Source organism: Amphiura filiformis, unplaced genomic scaffold, assembly GCF_039555335.1.
Source record: "Amphiura filiformis unplaced genomic scaffold, Afil_fr2py scaffold_24, whole genome shotgun sequence".
Classification (NCBI taxonomy): domain Eukaryota; kingdom Metazoa; phylum Echinodermata; class Ophiuroidea; order Amphilepidida; family Amphiuridae; genus Amphiura; species Amphiura filiformis.
This window is the reverse complement of record NW_027305488.1, coordinates 26,278-50,721: the sequence shown is the minus strand read 5'-3', so window position 1 is coordinate 50,721 and position 24,444 is coordinate 26,278. Positions and strand designations below refer to the sequence as shown.

At 38.6% G+C, this 24,444-nt stretch overlaps 2 protein-coding genes across 4 annotated transcripts in view; both read right to left on the bottom strand.

Moving 5' to 3' along the window:
• The window catches only part of LOC140143613 (mitochondrial Rho GTPase 1-A-like), a 52,111-nt gene extending 43,803 nt beyond the window's left edge, over window positions 1-8,308 (bottom strand). For all 3 annotated transcript variants that reach the window (XM_072165426.1, XM_072165427.1, XM_072165428.1), the window contains exon 1: window positions 8,198-8,308. The gene's annotated coding sequence lies outside the window, so the exon portion shown is untranslated. The remainder of the gene's footprint in view (window positions 1-8,197) is intronic.
• A 15,716-nt stretch (window positions 8,309-24,024) lies between these two features.
• On the bottom strand, window positions 24,025-24,444 carry LOC140143589 (uncharacterized). Its single transcript, XM_072165401.1, has one exon. It carries the CDS (start codon window positions 24,442-24,444, stop codon window positions 24,025-24,027), a length of 420 nt encoding a protein of 139 aa, XP_072021502.1.

The window sequence follows — 24,444 nt, the reverse complement described above, 5'->3', positions numbered from 1 at the left end:
CAATAGAATGTTAGGGCTCGTCAGACGCAACTTGAGAGGAAGCGCCCGCAAGCTACGTGAACAGGCTTACATCTCTCTTGTCCGTCCACACTTGGAGTACTGCTCTGTTGTCTGGAATCCGTACACCAAGAAGAGTATATCCAAAGTTGAAAACATCCAGCGTCAAGCTGCCCGCTTTGTCACCAATAATTACCGTCGGAGGGAGAGTGTCACAGGTATGCTACGTGATCTCCAGTGGACCTCCCTTGAGAGCTGACGACAAGCCGCCAGCCTCATCTTGATGTACCGTATCCATCACCATCAGATAGCCATAAATCCAGACCATTACCTCACTCCTATGGTCCAGAGCAGCACCAGGTCCTATCACCCTCTCAAGTACCAAGCCATTCAATCTCGCATCCAACTGTACAGATACTCATTTTCCCACGCACCGTCAACTGGTGGAACAACCTCCCTGGAGATGTCCTCGCCCTGCCAACAGCTGAGGCCTTCAAGGGAGCAGTTGTAGCACACATTTAAAGGACCAGACTTTTTTACTTGCACCTTGTATAATGCACCGCAACTTTGGCACCGCACTAGAGCATTCTAAGTTATTTCCTTGGCTCTACATCCTCTGAAGGATTATGCTGAGTATCAACGTAGAAGTAGAAGTGAACCAATCACAAAACGGGTTATGGCGCCCGTTAGAAATTTTGCACACGGCACGTCTTGGTGCACTGCGGTGCCATGCTGCTTCGCGTTTCTGTAAAAACGAGCGAGTGGTATAAAGTCGGCGTAACAGCTGTGATTTATGAAGCATGCATGTCTGACGTTTCTGTGTAGAATTGTCGATTCTCAGCAACGGGATTCCATGAAATTGACAATATGTAAGTTATTCTGCAGGATCGGTTACAATAATTAATATATGTTTTATGACATGATATGAATAGTGCAAGTTGAAGTTGGTGAGTTTGTGGTTTCGTAAGTTAAGTACAAAGGTGTAGGAACCTAAAAGTGATGGGCTGTCCTCGAAGTACTTCGACTGCATATCGGAGTTTGGCGAATAGCAGGACACATCACACATGAAGTGTGATGTGTCCAGATGACATGTACGGTACATCAAATAGGTTTCTAAACTAAGCGAGTATTTTACTAGATATACTAATGCAAACTTGCCAAAATAAAACCCTGGAAGCACCCTACGGGGGTACCTACAACTTGAGAACAAGTCCTCAAACGTTTGAAATTTGTAGTTACTACATCTAGCCAAAAGCTAGACTACCCCGTAGTCCACTTGCCCATTGTACATACTTTGGATATTGAATTTAAGCTTAAAACTCCGATTTACGGTGCACGATTGATAGATTTTCACAACTGATCATCTTTTCAGTCACCGTACTCCCTCTGTTTATTAGCTTCCCAAGTGGACTACTGACTTTGGATTGTGGTTTACATGCTTAACACAGCTGTCTATGAGCTTCTATGGATGAGATTGTCAGATTCCTGGCCTAAAAATTGGCCATGATGTAATGCATCTTTAAATGGATCTGGCATGTGATTGGTCGCACAGATCTCGTTATGGTTTTTACTCTGGGCACCTGCCATTACCATAAATAACTACATGGTACATAACCATGCGGCCTTTGTGTCGGCGGGAACATGAGCGCGTCTTGTACCATGGTTGTATTTCCAGGCTTTGTGCGTGCGGTTAAATTGGATGATAAACAAGTATGATTGACAGTGTTTGTGTTAGGGATCGAAGTTCCATTTAAAATTGAAAGTCCATAGTCTATTTTTAACTGGGACTTATGCGATTAATAAATGACATTATGATGTTGTCAATAAATTAATATAAGCCTACATATAGGCCTACTTTAGTTTTTACTTTTACTGTCACTAATATAATTATATAAACTTTTTCATAAAAATTTTATACTAGTATTTCAATGTAATAAATATCAGTATAATTTCGAGTTCAACTGAATGCTTTCATCATCTTACTATAAATAGGCTAATGTTGTGTGTGTGTGTGTATGTATGTGGTTTATGTAAAAGGCTCCGTCAGTTTCGATCCAAATGTCGCCAAATTCCTACGGAGATCGAGGAATATACGGAAATTGCCTCGACTTTATTTGGTTGAAATCGGTCAAGAATTGGCTGCAAAAACAGTGAAAATATGGGTAAAAGCGGGTTTTTGTTATGAAAATCAGTTACCAGCCTGCGCGTCACTGCAGCTGGCAGGCAGCAGCGTCGGCCATGAAAGCGTAATGCGAACTACGCCAATGCTCGCAGCGGCGCAGAGCCACGCGACTGCTTGAGCCAGAGACCAGTGGACATGATAATACAGAAAGAAGGAAAAATAAATTAAAATTAAAGGACAAAAAGGTACATGGACGGGTCACGGGATTATGATAAAGATGAACACGTCCGCATCCACGCTCTAAGACGACGTATACGGGAAAAATATGTGTGTTGTATAAACAAAATGAAGCGGTAGACCTATACTATAAAGAAAAATGAAATTAAAATGACAAAAGAGGTACGAGTAATTAGGCCAACGGGTTAAATTAACTAAATGAAACGGGAAAGAAACTAATCAGGAAATGTAAGAAAAAAAAGAAGCTATAATAATGATAACAGAATTAAATAAAAAACATGGAAACGGGAAATCACAAGCAGCAAATAAAAAATGAAGCTAAAAGGGAAATGTAACAAATAACAGATTTAGAAAAAAAATGGGAACGGGTTTAAATAAATAAATAATATGGAAACGGAAAATCAGAATGTATATTTTCGATGATTCTACCTGTTCAGTAATTCTTCCTGTTATAGTGAACGCTCCCATTTACTCATCTAGCGGGGTATCCCGCTAGTGATTAATAACATGTTTTATTTATCAAAAATCGACTATATGTAGGTATGCTAGGTGAATTCAAATTTGCCATCAAACTGCATCATTTTATAATTATATATCAAATGAAAGCCCTTGAGTAAACAAAGCCAAAACTGAAAACCTTTTTTTCATAGCACTTTCCGTAGCAAAGTTACATCTTGTCAAAGATTGACTTTCATCAAAAAGATTCAGCTAGCAAAATTCCCCAAAAGCGGCATTTCGGGGTGTTTCTAGATCTTAGTCTCATTATGATAGCAGCTTTTTTAATGGAACTGCTATCAAAAATTCCATGTCTTGATTGTCTTATCACCATAAAAATCATATATTTGGGTCAAGTGAAGTATAGAAAACATATTTATGTAGGTTTCCTTCTTCGCCAGTTGATTTAAATTTCTATGTAAATATGCATTGACATTTTTGGCGAATTTGGCTGACTAGCAAATGTGTTAACTAAGGTTTACCTGGGATACCTGCTATACTATCCCCCTTCCCCCCTTGCATCAATTGCTTTTTGCACGTGTGCATGTACACTTCATCATCTACCATCTGCATGAAACTTATTCATCACTGCATTAGGTGCTTTGGGTGCATGACTTCCCTACGTGTATTCAGCTTTTTCACCCTTCTCTACATGTAACTGTGTGTGACACTAAAACTGCTTATTATGACTAAAAACTGCATATTTATGACTATGAGACTAAATTGTGACTTTCATGCTTTACACACACTTTATAGAGACTTTATACATCCGTTTCCCGGATGGTGCTCCTGTAGAAAGGAGGGAATTACGACAATACTACTACTACTATGGCATAGTCATGATAGTAGCCTGAGTCCCTGGCCTCTCACTCGCAAAATGGCGGACAAACATGGCGGCGGCTCGTTCGAGGCCTGAGAGCGATCCGTGCATTTTTATGGAGGACTTTTTCATGCGCGACCCTGTATATACAGGGTCGCGCAAAACGCTAACTCTAATTGGTACAATGAAATATCAGCGCCTATTATCCATATATGGACTTATACAGTCCATATATGGAATATAGCCAGAGATCACTCAAATCAGCGCCATTTCGTGAATTTTAAACACCGATGCGAAATTCAACCACGGCGCCGTGTGGAAGACACATTTTAATGATTTTTGGACATGATATACCGATTTGTGGAATAATAAACAAGGTATAATGAACGGCAAGTGTTCAAACATCGCTTGGACTAAACTGGAAGTGAAGAAAGAGTTGTACATAACTGATTTGGAAGAATCTGTGTGGATAGTATTGCCGGGAGTGCTGCTGTGTCGTGTGTGTGCAACCGCAATGTGCATGTGTGTACACTATCATATGGCTATGCTTATGCTATACTTTTACATGTTTTATTACATGTCATGGTGCACCATGATGTTGTTTTTAGCGGATAGCCGAAGCACAGCGAGGCCTAGGCCCGAGGCTAACCTGGAGAAATCGGTTGATTTGCTTTTGTTTGTTTGTTTGTTTGTTTGTTTACCCAGGTTGGTCCGTGAGGAACACATGCTAATCTATGGAAAACCATGGACCGTTCCAAGCTCATACAAATGCACAAGCCTGGATAGCCAGTGTAGGCTAATAATGGAAGAAAATAGCTAGGAAAAAGAGAAAAGAGAGAAGGCCACTCCCAAACACAATTGTACAATTTTACTCTTAGCCCTTACTTCGTGAGAAAGGAAACTGGAATTCCAATCTCAGGCCCCGATGCAAAGGCTTTTATAATTTATCTGTTAGACTGTGCCTGATGTCATGATTTTTGCCCGGGATTGTTGCATGCTAGTAAGCTAGTTCCAACTTCCAACATGTCCAAATTCATGAGGTATACTCATGGACATGGTACTGGTACTGACTGGAGTTTTACGCTGATGTTGACAGTATTACCATGGCCATGTCATCATTATTATTGACTGTGTATTCTGACTGTGACATGGACATGGACATGAGTACTATCATTGCCGAGATCTGACTGAACAAGCACCAATGCCGCCAATGGCATGTACCGCATGAGTATACAATGTGTCATCATGTCAGAAGCTGCAGGCCTACAAAAGAAAAACGGTAAGCAAAAACATGACAACAATTCAATTGTGGCCTATAGTTGAACATGATGTCCTCTCCTCTCCCGTATGAGGTTTGGACTATAATTAGGCCCTGCCCTACGTTAGCCCCTGTTGGCCTAAAATATACTAGCAAGTCATGACTGTAGTATACTAAAAGTCCTAGCATATTCACCCCGAGCGTTAGTATGCTAGCATGAGCTGCATCCATGACATTTTTTCCATTATTTTCATGGAAAGAAAGTCAACTATTTATGGAAATTTAATATCAAAATTTAAATTTAACCTATCAAAATGCCAGACACGCCCTGCTGTTTGTCTTAATAGCAGTGATAGCTAAATGTAATAAGGGGGATGTAATTTTCTTCGGCAGGGGGGGGTCATGAATATGTAAATTTTTTTATGACCCCCCCTATTGCGGGCAAATTTTTTTAAGACCCCCCATAAAAGAATGCATGTGGAGCGCGCGAACATTTTTAGTCACCAACCTTCAATAATTCTATAACGGCCCCCTATGTTAACAAAATATAACCCCCTATTTTTTCATGACCCCCCTATCGCGGGCTGAATTTTTACAACCCCCTATCTCAGGTCGAAAATATTTATGCCCGCCCCCCTTCCGCCTACACAGACTGACTACAAATTATTCATCACTGGAACTTAAAGGGGGCTGTCATTTTCTTCAGAAGGGGGGTCATGAATATACTGGGGGGTCATAGAATTTTGAGACCAAAAATTTTTTAACAACAAAAATTGGGGGGTTATAGAATTATTAAGGGCTGGTGACTCAACATTGTTGCGCTGCGCAAGCTTTACATTCCTTAGCTTCAAAACCAAAATGTGCGCAATCTTTTGTTATATAATGCAAGATTTTTTGCGCTCCTTCTTTACACTTACGATCAAAATTTTTAACGTGTTTCGCGCACTCCGCTCTAAAATTTGGGTACGCCCCGCGCCTGTCATAAAATTTTTTTTCCCGCGATAGGGGGTTGGAAAAAATTTAGCTCGCGATAGGGGGGGCGTAAAAAAATTGACTCCGGTCACCGACATATTCATGACCCCACCCCTGTCGAAGAAAATGACATCCCCCACAAGGCACCTAATCGGGCAAAAACTTAAATCTGAAGAAAGTGTGTGTAGCACGTTAAAATTTTGACCGTAGTGTAAAAGGTGCGTGGAGCGCCAAAATTTTGAATCATATAATAGATTGTGCATACATTTTGATCGTAAGTTAAAAAGATTGCTCGCATAGCGCTAAAATTTTGGGTCACCAGCCCTTAAAGGAGGATTTCGTGATCCTATAGCATCCTCTTTTTATGAAATTTTTCAGTACATATCCACGAAAAAAGCCTATTCCCAAAATTTCAGTTGATTCCGATTTTGTGTTTGCGAGTTATGCATGATTATAATGTGTATTACACTGCTCCATAGACAATGCGTTGTAATTTCGTTCTGGTGCACCAGAACGAAATTCAAATTTCACGATATCTTTGCAAAACGAATTAATCTGCAAGAAATATTTTGTACATAAACATTATGTAGCCAGAGGTTTCCAGTGATATAAAAATCTCAACTTTTTTTGAGAAAAGTGGGGGATGAGGCTGTGGATCACGAAATGCCCCTTTAATAATTCTATAACCCGATTAACCCCCCCCCCCTAATTTTGGTGTAAAAATTATAACCCCCCCCCCTATTTTTGGTCAAAAATGCTATGACACCCCCAGTTTATTCATGACCCACCCCCTTTCAAAGAAAATGACAGCCCCCTAAATAACCCGAATTACCCGATAAATAACGACCATGTACAAATAATGTACATGTACCTGGGAATACAAATATTTCTAATTTCTTTTCATTTTAATAAAAACAAACTCAAATGATTTTTTTTTTCAAACTCTAAAATCTACTGTTAAAGAAGGCTAAGTATTTTTCTGATTTTGACATGGTCTTGACAGGTACCGGTATTAAATTTGTATACATGAATGAAATACAATAAAATATTAGATCAAGTCGCATCATCACGCAGCAAAAAATTATGCGACCGAATTTAAAACATTTCATTTGACTTTCTATTTTACTGTGGGTGCACCGTAAAACTCGGCTCTACATTCTCTACGGCGCGGCATATATACATGTAAGCGTGGACTGTGTTATAATTAAATATTGTTCACTGTAACTGCAAATATAAGAAACAAGCCTACCATCCATTTTGAAGCAATTAAAAAACAACAAGTTCACAACAACAACAACCGGGAACAACAAAAACACAGCCTTCAGGCGACACACAAGCACTTTATTTGTTTTCATGTTCGGCGGCTTAATTCGGACAGGTTAGTTTGGGCTGTTTAATTAGCATGAAATTTGTTACACACGATGATGAACCACAAAATTAAACTTGGGCCTAAGTTTAAAGAAAACAATGCAAAAATATGCCCAATTAAAACCGGACCGACATAATGGCCGAGTGAAAATTGAAGAAGTATTAAACAGAATCAGAATGGTGAAAGGAAAATATAACAATAACTGATGTAATAGGCTTATTTAAAACTAAACAGTATTTATACTATTATATAATACTGATAGGCCAGGGAATATAAATCGCAGGAAAGAAAGCAATTATCATACAAAAAGAACAAGTTTAAAATTCATTAAAATTCCTTTAAAAACAGTTGTTTTATTCACGGGTAGTCGGAAGATAATTTACCGCGGAAATTTCCTTAAATGGCAATGCGCCATGCGACGCGAAAGCCTTGCAATCGCACGCGTTTTATTAATGAGCTCAAAAGTCCTCCACGCTCAGAACACGTTTGGTGTTCAGTCCTCGTATACAGCACAGTGTAGCGGCCGTGCGTATATTCGAGACTGGAGGATTTAGTCTAGTCATGATAGTAGCCAAAGGCAAAAGCTAACCTTGCTTGGCTAAAAACTTTAGAACGTTATTATGGAAAACATGAATTATGAAAAGAAATACTATCTTTAATTTAAACTTTATTCTTATTTTTATATTCATGCCAGTTATTTTTTATGTATTTTCACGAAAAGGGCAGGAAAGTGCTGAATTTTCAGCTAAATTTAAAGCGTGTACTGACGACGAGTTCTACGTGCCCGACGCTGAATTTATACTTCATCAAAGTTCATGGCTGCAGAATTCAACAGACTTACGGATATTAGGCAATTTCCTGATGCTTATATTGTGCTTATTTAACAGTTTGCACTAAATTGCAACTGCTGTATACGTAAATACATACCTCTTCTTCAGATTTTACTTGCTAAATTTTACATCTATATGTATTTAATTGATATAGCAAGTAATTTCGGGACCGAAATCAACTACCTCCGTGACCTCATACATACTCATTATCAGACAGTTGTAGAATTTTATACATTCGCGAATTTATCCTATTTTGACGTGTTCTCACATGTGTGCATGTGAAAGAGTCTAAACTTTACGAGTTGCCAATTTATTTATTCATCCAGTTACCCAAGTTTACATTGCACTAAATTATTGGTAAGAAAATCCAACAAGTTTGGGAACATGGCACTTCCTGCCGGCCCCGGGCCGGCCCTGGCTGTAGCCCGGGGGGCACTCCCATATAGGCCTATTACCTACGTCATGTGCCCATGAAAAGACCCCGGTAATTTTGGCAAATCCTACACCCAATGACCTTGTCTTACATTCTCTCGTATCTGAAATAGTAAAAACATGGTGTAGAAAGAAGATGATGAAATCAAAGTAAGTGGATGCACTTTTCTCTTGTCTTAAAAGCAACACTATAATGTACGGTACCATTCATGATCTCAATCATTGTGGGATTTTATGTGATTAGAAAAGTCAAGATTGATTATTATGGTCAGATGACATTTCACATGACATGCATTATATGCGTAGGATCACTCCTTGAGTCTTGTAGGCAGTGATATTTTCAAGTTCCTGTTCATTAGCATTGGGAATCATATGAGATAATAGCTTTTCCATTGTTATTATGACTTCATGTTGAGCCATGCAGGCTTATGTTCTAAATCCAGACACAGCCGCACGACTACCTGTCTGAATGCAATATGGGCATGATGATGGATTCAACTTGGCAACAAACCCATTATTTTTGAGTTAAAAATGCATGAGATGTTTTCATCTCAGCACTCTGCTTCCCTTACTCACTAGGTAGTGATATACAAGTAGCTTAATTCAAAAAAGTTTTCTAAAATATTAATGTGGGATTGCACTTACAGGTACTATCTGTGATATTATCGCTTTGTGGTTTAGTGGCTTGGGTTTATATGTTCCAGGCTTTTGAGTTTTAAAAAATTGAGGAGTGTGATAAATAGCACTCCTCAAAATTGGGAGGAGTGTTATTTTGTGAATGAAGAGTGTGATTACAATTAAATGTGATACACGTAAGCTTAAAGATTAAGGAGTGCTTTAAATTGCACTCCTTATGATCATTTTTAAGGAGTGTGGAGGAGTGTGATAGAACTCATAAGAGATCAAATTTACACCCCCTCCCACACACACCCTGACCAACGGACATGTGCATGACTCCTGATGCCACTTAAGGTATCTTCCTTTGGACATAAAAATTATGTCAATGCATTTTGATGTGACAACAGGTGTATCATGTTAGCTTGCCAATTAACCATTAATTAGTGCATTTATGTTTCAGGCAGTTTCACCAGGCTTTATAATGCATGATGATGATATCTGCATTAATTTAGTGTCAACCTGATATCTACATGAAAGACAATTTATTTGGAGATGATATAAAATCTGCAAAAAAAGTAACGCAGCTGTTATAAATAGGCCTACGCCTATAGCTTCAGAACTAATAATTGTTTTCACAATATTTCAAAATAGAAAAAAAGGGTGATTTATTTACGCTCATTTTGATACCCCATTTGTCAAATATCGTGGGGGGGGGGGGCAAGCAATAATATGTTAGGTTTGTCCATTTTATTTTTTTGTTTCTTAATTGTACTCAGTCCAAATACATACGGTGTTCCAGTTACCCCAACAAATTGGGGGTAAATGGAACAATAGGAACAAGGGGCATTACTTGCAGGGACACGGAGGTAAATAACATGTTAACTGGGTGGGCATTTGCCCACCCAGTAAATTATTTTGCCCACCCAGTAAATTAAACTTGCCCATTGCCCAAGAGTGCCCACCCAGTAAATTATTTTGCCCACAAAAAATTGGGCACCATATAATAATTACCATCTAATTTTACTGTTTTTTTCCTACGTAGGAGTAAATGGTGAGTGATAATTGGTATAAGATTTCTAAATACCCAAAGTGAAATATAATATGGAATATCATTTTTTTGCCCACCCAGTAAATTAAACTTGCCCATTGCCCAAGAGTGCCCACCCAGTAAATTATTTTGCCCACAAAAAATTGGGCACCATATAATAATTACCATCTAATTTTACTGTTTTTTTCCTACGTAGGAGTAAATGGTGAGTGATAATTGGTATAAGATTTCTAAATACCCAAAGTGAAATATAATATGGAATATCATTTTTCTTAAAAGTTTAGGGGGAGGGTAATGTCCACTTTTTACAACAAAGCCCAATTGTACGCAAAAACAGGTCTACATTTCCGAAAATCCAAACGCGTGGATGCCATTAATTATCGCTGCCCACCCAGTTAATTATTTTCCATTATTTGAGGGCAAAAATAAATTCAATTGCCCACCCAGTAAATTATCCTTATTTACCTCCCTGTGCAGGGAGCCTACATTCATAGCTATATTTACATTGAAAAGACACCGGGATAATATTTTGTGACTTAACAAAAAATAAGAACAATAATTTTGTTTTCATGATTTTTATAAACATAGTAAAATACCACGTAAAATGCACCCTCTCTTGGTACATATAACAGAAAAAATGGTTTTCAGATTTTATAAAATCAATAGGGCTCCTAATCTACCATGAATTAGTTATTTGTAGTATATTATAATTTCATAATATTTACACCGATTAGCAAAAATAAAATAAAAACATGTTATCATATATTTCCATTTACCTCAGGTGGATCTGTTGTAGGGTAAATGGAACACCAGACCAATTAATTAGCTAATTAGCATATTAATTAGCATATTTTTTTAAACATTTATGTTATTGTAGATAACAAACATATTGGCAATATTGTATGACAACTCTCTGCACAGTATTCAAATAAAGTGGGTAATGGTGAACAGGGTTTTCTTTAAGCATTTTGCTGAAGGGGTATTTTCAAAAAAATTTTACCCTTTCAATTGTGAATTTTTCCTCTGAAGAAGTCAAAAACATTGCTCAATTTTTATAATATTATTTTGTGAAGACATTTTTAACAATATGTGTGTTTTTGGAGCTATAGCCTAGGCGTAGATCCGGAGGGGCTGGAGGGGGGGGGGATCTCCCCCAATATTTTGCCAGGGGGATGGTCCATACAATCATCCCCCAATGTTTGACGCGTGTATGTGGGTTTCTGACCAAATTAACCTCATATTTGTCCATTTTAGCCCCAAAAGTGCAATTTTTTGTGCGCTTCGCGCGAATTTATTCCACTTTTGCACCATATTTCAAAAAAGGTTTAGCTTCAAAATGGCAAAATTTTTTGTAATCTAAACCGTTATTCTTTTTCTAATAATATTATTGGTGCTGGATTCACTATACTTCAAGACATTTTTTTTCACCCACCCCCGATTCAAACAGAAATATACGCCATTGTTTGGAGCAGTGGCGGATCTAGAGCAGTCAGAAGGGGGTGGGGGCAATTTTAGAAGAAAATAATAATATTTAAAAATGCCCCTGAGAAGTAAGAAGAAACTTTTGCAAAATGAAGACCTAATTGAAGCAATTTGGTGGATCATTTTGGCACTATTAATGTGTAAAATTTTAGTTTAAAAAAGCCGAACATTTGTGAAATGAGCAGTCCATGGAGTCTTTCGTGGACGGCAAATTTTCCCTATTATGGTAGGCCTATAAATTGTGTTAAACATAAATTAGCAAATGTCGAAAGCAGAAGTGAAAGTGGCTATTTGTTTATCCCTTCCCCCTTAGAACTGGGAAAATTTTGTAAAATGAAGACCTAATTGAAGCGATTTGGTGGACCATTTTGGCACTATTAATTACTGTGTAAAATTTAAGTTTGAACAGTTGAAAAGCCAAAAATTGTGAAATGACGGTCCATAAAGCCTTTCGTTGTCACGTTTTCCCCATTAGACCTATAAATTGTGTTAAACATAGGGCCTAAATTGGCAAATGACGAAAGCAGAAGCGAAAATGGTCACTTGTTTATCCACTACGCATGGGGGTGTCTGAGGGGATGTTCCCCCCTGAGAGGGAAATTTTTGCAAAATTCAAGTCCAATTGAAGACATATTTGGTGCATCATTTAAACAGAAAAAAAGACCCGAACCTAATTTGCAAGACTTCAAACTGACACTATACAATAATTTTAGAGACTCGCAATGGATCGATGCTGACAAAATGTGATGGGCCCTACATATCGGGACTAGGTCCTAAATGCCAAAAGCCGAGAATAAACTATGCACAATATCGGGTGTTTCTCTATTCAAATCTTGCAATATCTGAACGCGTACGTTTTCAAGATTTTGTACGCATTGACTTTGGGACTATGGATTTGAAGGAGTCAGAAAAGTGCCTGAACGCGTAAATACGCGTGTTTTACTTTGTTAAAGTAAACCCTGATGGTGAATCCAACGGACGAGGACACAAAGCACATCAATAAATGATACAAGAGGATACCTTGAACATGTTGAATATGAACAACAGGAAAGAAAAAAAGCAAGGTACACCAACTTGATGTGGGGAAACAAGTAAAATGCAGCTAGACAGTAAAAACAGCAAATGTAGGCATAAGAAGTAGGCAAAGTTCGATAGCCAAAAATTACCAGTTCCAAGGCCCACAGAAGTTCTGAACCTGCAAAAACAACAAGGATCAAAGGAAATACAAAACTGCACTAGAACAAGTGATGAAAATCACTGTGCATATAAACAGACACGCTAAACCAAACATCCAGAGTAGGCACAAAAACAGGCAAAGTTCGATGGCCAAAAATTGCCAATTACAGAGCCCACAAAAGTGTCAGGAAACTCTTAGGTTAATAGGCCTACCGCATGCAAAGTGGTTTAGATTTGAGTAGCGCTGTGGGAAATACACTGGATTGTCATGGATAGGGACTAAAATAGTGTACCTCTGGAAATTGTTTGAAAACAAATGTTACAAATGTTTGTGTGTGCAGCACAGCACACGTGGTTAACACATTACATTGTATGCAACATGCACACACTACAAGCTTTTTCAAACACTGGAAGTGATGACAATCACTGTGTACATAGCAGTCGAACAACACCATAAAACACCAAACAGACAAAAAACAACCGACATTTCCAGTGTAGGCCTACCATAGCACCACTTCATGGTCAGTGACAACCTTTGAGATTTTCTTCCACTCCAATACCGAGTAAACCCACGGGGTTTGGGATATGAAACAAAAGCTGAACGTATGGCGTTGGGGTAAATGGAACATTCGGTATGATGTTGCCCATTGATTTAGGAAATTGTATTCTCAGCGTTCCATTTTCCCCACCGTTCCATTTACCCCAATTTACCCTATGTATTATAAGATGATTGCTTGCCTGGTATTGTCTTCGTCCTATTGGTTCACAATTCTTCATAGGCCTATTAATATTTCATATTGATTTCAATTCCTCTGACAAAAAATGAAAGAAAAAAGTGCCCCACTGAGGTCGTTTTTAGCGCCCTAAAAGAAGCACATTTTGATGTATAGTACCATTTTTTCAATATTTTTTATGCTTTATCAAATTTTTCCGCCCTTTTTTATTTACTAATTCTTTTTACCGCCCCCTTCGTTTTTGCCGTCCCTGTTTTTGCTGCCCCTTCTTCATCCGCCGCCCTTCATTTTGGCCGCCCCTGCTTTTAACCCCGGGGCTGGCCCTAAAGCCCCCCCAAAAATACGCGCATGAGAATCGATGCTGAATTGGTCAATTTGGCACGTTGCCCCCTGCCCCCTAGTTACGCCACTGCGCACGTCGTCCCAATAAACTGATAAAGCCTTTCTTGGAAGCCCGAAGACATGTACAGTCTCTCTAAAAACAAAACCAGTATATGTAATGCAACTGCAATTATTTTCATCTGTGCTCCCGAAATTTTATTTTGCCCCCCCCCGACCAAGAAAGCTGGCTACTCCCCATGTCTAAGCATCACAAAAATGTAACATATTTGTGCGTACATACCAAGTTATGAGCCTCAACAGGTCCAAGGTCAATTTGCATGTTATACAGGGGTGAAAAAATTAAAGTTGCTCCGATTTTCGTAAAAATGGATGCAAAATGTTCCTCAAGTTCAAGATTCAGAAATCTATGATGTCAAGTTCATCAGAAGAAAGATAATAAATAAATGCAAATTCTATTGAATCCTATGCAATCCTACATATATTTTGACTCTTTGTTGTGAAACATGCTAACTAGACATCGCAGGTGGTACAAACTATCCTTTTTCTGAATCCTCTAAGCTATAGGCGAACAATTTCCGGCAACTTTTTCGAAAATTGGAGCAAGTGTGACCTTCGGTGCCCCATACTAATTCTCAACTAGGGTTAGGGTAGGTCGTATACGCATTACATTTCTGGGATCCGAGGTGCCAGACGCACAATTTGACATGTTTTTGTTTGTTTGTTTTTTTGCTCCCTATACGATCTTATGGGGTCATTTAGAGTCTTTTTGAGGGTCACGGTCTCAAAATATCGCTTGGCATGCAGACAGCAGATTCGAGTTTCAAAATAGAACCAATCTATTAGCAGTGTCGTAGATTTATTTTTGACATGGGGGGGGGGGGCTAATGGGGTTGGATTTTTTCGCCAGGCCATCGGGCTGGTACCTGTTTCTGGGATGGGGTCAGTTTGCTCAAGAGATTAATTTTTATTGGTATTGGAATGACTTTTTGTTAAAACTTTTGTGGTTGAATTAAAAAAAAAAAAATTTTAATTCGATGTGTAAGGAAAAGTAAGTATGTTTTGCCGTTTCAACGAATGAAAACGAGTGAGTATTACCAAAGTTATGTTTGAATTAATATGACTTTAAAAGTTTTAGGTAGGCCTAAAATGTAACAATAATAGTTAATATACAGGGTGGGCCATTAAAAAGTTCACACTTTTTTGATGGCTTATTTCTCAAAAGTGCAAACACATATTGAAATAAGTTGAACATATTTGTAAACCTCTATGTCTGGACTGTCATTGCTGAAAAGGGCATTAACATCCATGGTCTAATTACAAAATGGCGGCCATTTGAAGCAAGGGGGTCAAAAACCACTTTGCACACACGTAAGTCAAATGGAACGGATGATCACGCGATATATGGTGGTCGCTGGTTCACACCACAATGGATTAGGAACAAAGGAAGAAAAATAACAGTACGCATGAAAGTTCTGTCAATATTTCTCTTGTAAATTAACCATATTTAAATAAATATTTCCTTTTCAAACAGAATATGTAGCCTTCCAGTTGAACAGAATATGTAACAGTAGCTTTAAATAATCTGCGCAGTTAACGTTTGTTTGCAGTCGCATTCTAGATAATGTGCATAATTTTATACCCGAGTCTTCATGATGGTTATTGCACTATAACATAAATCTTATATAGAGATATAACAAGATAAATTTATAAATAGGTGTCAGGAATGTCTCTCCTTCTCTTCGGAAATTATTTCTTCATATAGACACATGTAAACCGTAGCAGTGCTTCAATGGAAACGAGTTATTTGTCTCAAATTGTCATGAAATTAAAAATATTGCACTAGAAAAGTAAGAATACAAGTAAAATCATATTTGACTCTGATAAAAATAGTTCTGTTCTTCATTACTGCTTATCATGGTTCCATAAAGTCACGTATTTATGCATGCCACAGTGAAAATGCTTCTGTCTTTAAAGTGTTCTTATCGTCCTTCAACGTGGCCTCCTTGCTCGCGAATACAAATCATCGCACGATCGTACATATGGTGAACTGCTCTTGAAGTAACCCTGGTGCGTCGGATCCTTGTGAACGCATCTGTAATACGTCTCCTCAGCTCCCGCAAATTCCGTGGCGGACCTTCGGCATACACAGACGCCTTGACATCACCCCAAAGCCAGAAGTCCAAAGGTGTCAGATCAGGACTCCTCGGAGGCCACTCCACATGATGTCCAAGGCCGACAACACGATGCGGAAACAACTCCTGCAATCTGTCTCTAACAGCGATAAGACGGTGGGCTGGCGCTCCGTCTTGAAAGAACCACGCCCTGCGGATGGCCCCGTTCGCTTGCTGTCCAAATATTTGGACCAGTTGAGGCTCTAGTTGATCATTGATTATGTCGAGGTAAACGTTTCCATTTATGTTCTGGTCAACGAATATCGGTCCTATCAACCGGTTGTTTCCTGTGACGGCTGCGAGAACACTAACTTTGCGTTTGTCATGTGGAACGTTAAAAGCAAAGTCTCTCGGAGGATTGCCTTTCGGTGCATACATCCGTACGTTTTGAGAAGAGACAGACCCGTCCATTTGCAAGTTTGTCTCGTCAACAACAACAGCGGTATCAAGAAAGCGACGTGCTCTGTTAACTAACCAGTTACAAAACTGAAGTCGCCGATTTGGATCTCTTGGTTGCAGTCCATGACGCTTAAGGATCTTGTAAGGGTGCCATTCGATATCATGAGTGATGATTCGTCTGAACGTTGTCCTTGGAATATGGGGACAATTGTTCCGTCGAGTACTTAATCTTGGGTTAGCTTACAAATCCCTTCTAACATCGGCAATGTGATTGGCTGATCTTCCTGTTCGTGGTCTCCCACTGTTAGATTTGTTCCGATTGAGAACAGTTCCATGTAAGTGAAACTTTTGTTTAATATTATAGATGTGTCGGCGACTAGGAAGTCTGGTATTCGGAAACTGGTTCGGCCATGCATTCAGGACAGAGCGCACCTTTCCGGTTCTTGAAATTTCCTCCTCGATGAAAATTCGTTCCTCCTTTGTAAACTGCCGCATTTTGAACAGCAAGAATCACCTTATCTCTAACATGAATGACAAGAATGCACGCAAGGCATTTTAAATTTGAAGTTCCCTCCAAAACTAGTGTATTTGTTATGTAAATGAGCATGTCCAATCAGCCTTTTGTGTCAATTTCACAGGTGACTGATTTTCAAACAGTAAACAACTCATACACGCATGAGTCCGATGACCCCGGCAATGATCAAGTAAATGCATATAGAGTCATCAAACTTTTTTAAAACTTGCTTAAGCCTAAAAACTTAATATGCATGATCATTGTCTATAGTCTTACGTGTGTGCAAAGTGGTTTTTGACTTCTCTGCTTTAAATGGTCGCCATTTTGTAATTAGACCATGGATGTTAATGCCCTTTTCAGCAATGACAGTCCAGACATAGAGGTTTACAAATATGTTCAACTTATTTCAATATGTGTTTTCATTTCTGAGAAATAAGCCATCGAAAAAGTGTGAACTTTTTAATGGCCCACCCTGTACAGCATCATATGGTCAGCAGAAGAAAAGTATGTCATTTCAGTGTCTCGCGGGGTCCTTGACCACTGAACAGCGTGATATCATGTTGATAACAGATCTAAGAATCAAAATCTTCATCATATGGACCATATTGATGTCAAAGTAATTATCTATCCTATCCTGTGTCGTTTTATGGATAAAAATGACTCAAAATACTATTGATGAAATAGTTGCTATCATGAACATCAGTTTTGCCTTTTCAACGGGAAAAATCCGATGCAAAATAAAGTTTTTAGGGCCTAGCTATAATATGGGCATAATTTATGCATGTAGGCCTATAGTATTGAACAATGTACCCATTTGACATGCACTTATAGATAAATAAATTGTCTTACTTTATTAATTTAATAACTTCTATGTTATAAATAAAATGACACATAACGTAAGTGAAGCTACTTTCTATCTTTTTTATTTGATTCATAAACTTACAGTCAAAACACACAAGAGTGAAGATTGCAGTGAGTAATGAGTCCTTTATAAATGTTCTTGCCACCATCTATCATACAGTAAACTATACATTGCGAATTAATATCAAATTATTTTAAAATAAAAAATGTACATGTAAGGTGAGTTTATATTATGTTATATGGCGAATTTAAGGAGTATTTCGTGATCCTAGCATCCTCTTTTTATGACATTTTTCAGTAGATATCCACAAAAAAGCTTATTCTAAAAAATTTCAGTTGATTCCGATTTTGCCTTTACGAGTTATGCATGGTTATGTGTACACAATGTGTTGCAATTTTGTTCTGGTATACCAGAACGAAATTCAAATTTCACGATTACTTTGCTAACGAATTAATCTGCAAGAAATATTTTGTACATAAACATTATGTAGCTAGAGGTTTCCAGTGATATAAAAATCTCAACTTTTTTTGAGAAAAGTTAGGGGATGATGCTGTGGATCACGAAATGCCCTTTTAACTAAAACCTGCAGTCAGTGCAGTGTAGTATTTGTGACGTGGTATATCGAAAGCAGACACTTTTGGGCAGGATCGTAAATGGAGAAATAGCCAAAAATCTACCCGGGGTGATTTTTTCACGATTTGGGTTTATGATGTTATTAATGTTTAAAATATTGTCTGATCGTTTCAGACCGGAATATAACTGGCATGTTGTATTTTTGAGACATTTTAATATATTTCAATACTATTTTTAAAGGCAGCTTATCTATTATTAATATTAAAGGCCCATTCAGTGATTTGCTCATCCGGACGATCGTAAAAATCATCAAAAATTCAAAATTTTGGTACCGTACCTTTGTTATTACATAGATGTGCTAAGTCTGCGAATGGTTCAGCCAAAAGCCGTGTAGGCCTATTTAAGGGATGGGTTTATATGTGTGTAAATGGAGGAGAAATGGGAGGATTTTGGCATGTTTGCTGTGATTGTTTGCCTAGCAATATTGATCACAAGTACACAATTGATGGTGCATATCAAGGACCAAACTCTATAGTTTTATATTTGAGCACGATCACTTCTGTAAGGTCATGGGAAATTATGTAAATCGGCTTTTATATTTGATGTTGCATATCGGCTCACGCTCTTTTTTTTTTGTACCCAGTATTTCACAAAGTCCCTGTACTCTGATGACCCTATGACCTTTTGCTGGTATGTTGAGCACTTTAAACAATTAATTATAGTACTTACCTCCTACTTTAGGAACATGCATATGCCTTAATGTATGTCGACCATGTCAACAACCCAGTGTAGTTTTACATGGTTGGAAAAGTCTATTTCCTTTCGCTATTTTGCCAATCATAATTCATAAATTGTCCAACTTTTTGACAAAAAGAGTTTTGCAACTATTCCGCCAGCAAGGAAACACAAATTTATGTGTATCCAGTGCGTCCTTTACGTTTAAATAGTTCAGTTTATTGTCAAGTTGTGCCTCTATACGCCATATTTACGGAATTGATGATACGAGCTGATACGGAATTTTGAACCCAAATTTCTTGAAATATACATTACCTTTTTAACTTCTCGCCACGAAATTGGATTCATAAGAAGGTCAAATACAAGCCTTCCATTATGGCTGGTATCATCATCTCGATTGGTGTCTTGTGTTAGTATTATTCCATATTTTGCTGGTAGAAGTTCAATGAAACCCTCCATAATTCACGACTTCTGTCACTTGTGTTATAAACTCGATGTGTTTACTATATTGTCGCTCGGGTCCGCGACTAATCGCAGGGACCGGTCTATCATTAGCTATTCTATACACTTTTCAATAGCCTTATTGTGACGAGTTTTAAAAGCCGAGCCATGAACAAAATATAATGCGAGCACCCGGGGGGGGCATCAACTTTAGAGGTGACGGTATGTGCCTGTCAATATATGCCCCTCTTTGAAGCCGACTATACCCGATGACCAGGCACCTTCAGTTTTCAAAATATTATACCCAATGACCCCTTTTTCATTTTCATTGTACATAATGACCCTTTTTTTTAAATAAAAAAACCCCCAACGTTTTGTACTGATATGCGCCTACTTCGCGACGCTTGTAGGCACATATACCCATCAATTCTAAAGTTGAGTGCCCCGGGGCGAGCGCATACTGCGGGCCAATGAACAATGAGATAGTGGCTTTTCTGATATAGCTTTGAGGAACTGTTGAAGTATAAATCAGCCAACGAGTAGGTGTGTCCAAATTGCACATCTTGAATTGAGACCAAGACATGCTGTTATTTCAATTGTTATACCGTTCCGGTTGGCTTATTACCTACCATTGCCTACGAGATGCAGTTCTAAGGTGACAGAGGGACAGGTCTGCAATTCGATTCCACAACCATTCATACCTTTCATCTGTTTTATTGTATTATCGTGCGAATTGCTCCGTGGTACCTTACGGGTACCTGAATTTTATTTGAATGAAGATGACTCTGTCATGCTCGACGTCATATTGCATAATTTCTATACAGTATATGCAATAAACCAACCAGAACAGTATAACAATTGAAATAATAGGCAGTTCTAAGATAGGTTAAGAAGAATATAACGTCACAATTCTGTATTATTATTCAAGGTTGTAACGTGTGTCTATGCTGTCATGTAGGCCTACCTGGCAACAGACACGCCCCCCGGTACAAACAGATGAAATTTGTAGAAAAGCGTGATTATGACAAAAACATTAAAAATGATACTTTGAGGTATTGTTTTTTAATTTTTGTATGGCAGATCATACATACACATGTGCTGAGGTCAAAAAGGTAAAAATTTTGTTTTTGACCCATGACTCACCTGTCATTCCAAACAACCCCTTAAGACAAAATAAGACATTTTACACGAATCTGTATTTTTAGATACTGACAGTATCTAAAAGTATTTGAATGGCGGGGCTTGAACTAAGTCAGTACTGCTGTTTTCTTCATTTTTTGCCAAATTTGGCATTTCAAAAATACCAAATGACAATTTGAATGACTTAGGCCTATCCTTCTCTTTTAAGCAATTTATAAACAATTTTAATTTTTTTACTCTTGCACTGGGATCACTGAATGGGTCTTTAAGAAATGTGGCGTATCATGTCAAAAACAGACATCTTTTGGACAGCTTATAAATTTGGAGGCTTTCACATAAAGAGCTATTTTGCTCCACAACGCCGTTTTCCCCAATAAAATCGGACATTCCTAAGCGAAGAAATTGAGTTCGTAAGTTATGGTATTAAAAAATTGGAAATTGAAATATCGTGGGTAAGAAGCTGAAAAGATAAATAAAACCAGAACAGAACAATTTAGAGAACAATAATGAATTAATAATAATGAACAATAATGAATTAAAGAGTTGACAGTTTCAGTGTACATCTTCTCACCGTTGATGGTTTGGTGGACTGTCATGTAACATGGATGTAGTAAGCCGTGATCCTAAAAATGCCTTTCACATTGACCAAAACTAATTACAAGACCTCTTCTACATTGAGGCTGGCTTTCCCTTTTAAAGGGAATTTTTATTGGAAGTACCGCCGGTATAGTGAATCAAGTATAGTGGTACAAATGCGCGCGAACAATTTTAACAAAGACCTATTGAAACTTAACTAGTGAAATATGGGACAAAAGTGGAATAAATACTGGCATTTTCGGGTCTAAAATGGCCAAATATGAGATTAAATTCAACGAAACCCATACACAGGCGTCAATATTGAGGGAGGGGTGATTATATGGACCATCCCCGGGATCTACGCCTATATGCACTTTAGGGAGCACTTTAGGGTTGTATGAGAACAATAGCCGGGAACAATAGGTACCTCTCACTTAAGTGGGCGCTATCACATAACATTCTTGACTTGTGATCACTTAATTGACAGTAACCTGCCTGGTAAAGCGCTAATACGCTGTCAGGTTCGTTACCGATTTGATGGCGAAACTCTTTGTCCTAAGCAAAAGGTACCTCTCGATGAATAGCTTGTCGGAAAATCAAATCGGCACAAAGGAATAACGTGTTACGTAATCTATTACTCCTCCAGGATTTATTAGCCACATGCCTTCGAGAGCCATACTTTGTGTGGTGATTGTTTCGATCGTGGCTCATCACTCAAGCACGTGATCCCGTTCCGCCCGGGAAATTTGAATATCGCGTGTTGAGAGACGGCTATAATAATTCGTTTTTATGGTCAATATGAGTTTGTTTAACAAGACTCGTCTTAACCGCCTCCTGCATGTAGCCAAGTCGCACATCAAATACAAAGATCTGAGGAATGACATCTCCAAAATGGCTCTCATGTCTTCTTTTTCCATCTTTCAGGAAAGACATGAAAAAGAGTGGAATGTCAATATCCTCAGATAGCCTACAAGGGTGGCGTATCTGTCGCCTGATGCTCAATGTCATTAATTTGCTGGTTAACCTTTTTTAAATTATATATTTTTATATATTTTTTTTGTATCTTTTTTAGGTGTTTTAAAATGTGTGCCTGGTGGTCAGTAAAGGCCCCAGTTGTCTTGGATGTTTGTTGGTTTCTTTATTCATTTAGATTTGTATGAATTTCTTGAATAAAGATGATGGAATAATAAAACCACGTGATTCGTGCTTGATAATTATTTTCTAACATATAAGGCATAATGCTGTGATTGCCGGAGATATCTTTTATCACTTCTTTTATCTAGATTAGCACCAACCCTTATGTCAGAAATTAATGTAACTCACCAAACCGACAAAAGTTCACTTTGTTCAACTTTTTGAGCAACGAAAATACTAGAATAATATGATTGTTCACACGTACCATGCTCATCACGGCATCCGTGTGTCTCGGGAGACAATGTTTGTGTCCTAAAAGTCACTCTAATGCTTGGCTGCATCGCCTGGGACGCCTGCTGTGACTACATGCATTCCAATCCTGGAATGGCAAATCTTATATACATTTTGCTGCAAGTGAAAACAACTTTTTGTGATGGTGGAGCTGACACTGCATGAGCCCTGCAGTCCTCGCTCTCTTCCCACTGCTGGACCTTCTTCTGGTTTCCAACATGTGCTCCAGTCTTGACGGTATCTTTCCAGGTATTGCGATCTGCAGCCATGCTTTTCCACTTTGATGAGTTGATGTCACAATGTTTCATTTCTCTCTTGCTGATGTCCTTGAAGCGCAGCTGGGCTGGTCTTCCAACAGGTCTGGAGCCGATTTTTAGCTGGCCATACAGCATGTATTGTGGGATCATAGTGCAGTTATTCTGCACAGCAAATATGATTCGACCTTTGCAATACTTAAACAGTAAATTACTCCAGCAAAATCAATCGATTAAGTCTAGCCCATCCTCCGCATTGAATGGTGGACTGTACTTATGCCCAAATATGGCACTTGCCAATCAATAATCACCCACTTGAAATCCCCTGGCTCGCTCCACTGACCAAAGTTATGGGACAGATATGGGAGTTGTTTTTGCTGTTAGTTGTCACTTACATATCAGGGAGGAACAAACATTTGCAGATGTCCCACCTACTCAGTTTTTAGCCTACATGTAATATATACATTATTCTTGATTGACATCAAGTACAAAAAATATCCGTCAAGTGGTTTAGCTTTTCAAGTGGTTTAGTGGTTTTGCGCTTCGGAAGAGAGCGGTCTACAAGTGAGTGATAGTCACTAAAAGTTGCATTCGATTTACACAGGGAATTTTACAGGCCATGCGTGCCCTTCCTTACTAAATCACCAAAGTGCGAATATTTCCAAACATCTAAAAATTTAGGACATGTTACAAAACTATATTTTCTAGAATTTCAGAGAGTACAAAACGTACTGGCTGGTTATTTTTCACACAGTGACGTTAACTAGGCAATGCCCTATACCTATAGCATATACTGTTTGTAGAGGTCACGCGTCAATGGTGAGAGCCCTGTTTTTTGTGTATAGGAAAATGAACAGTAACTGCAGTATGTTCTACCATCATCCATTCGGCTGACATGTCCAAGCCATCTCAAGCGTCTTTGTGACAAGAGTGCGAACATGCTTACGATGCCAGCGTTGTCCAAGACGACTTTGTTGGTGACATGATCCTGCCATGTGGTGCCTAGGATACGTCTGAGGTTGAACAGACCTTGTGTGGAGATACACACAGAGAGAAAAAGATACTGAAGAGTGTAGGAGCAAGCACACATCCATGCTTCACTCCACTCCTGATTTTGAAGGCAGCTGACGAGGAGCCGTCATACTGGATAGTGCCGTGCATTCCTTCATGGAAGGATATGACTATCTTAAACAGCTTTGGTGGGCATCCAATTTTCTCGCGTAGTGTGAAGAGACCTTTCCCGCTGACTAGGTCGAATGCCTTAGTCAGGTCGATGAAGAGCGGTTGTCTCTGATCCCGACATTGTTCGTGAAATTGCCGTAAGGAGAATATCATATCGATGGTTGACCTCCCAGACCTGAAGCCACACTGTGATTCAGGATAAACACGCTCAGCTAGCATCTGCAACCTGTACAGGACCAT

Excerpts from the sequence above, each read along its gene's own strand:
- LOC140143589 (XM_072165401.1), bottom strand. The coding sequence starts at position 24,444 with ATGGTCCTGTACAGGTTGCAGATGCTAGCTGAGCGTGTTTATCCTGAA.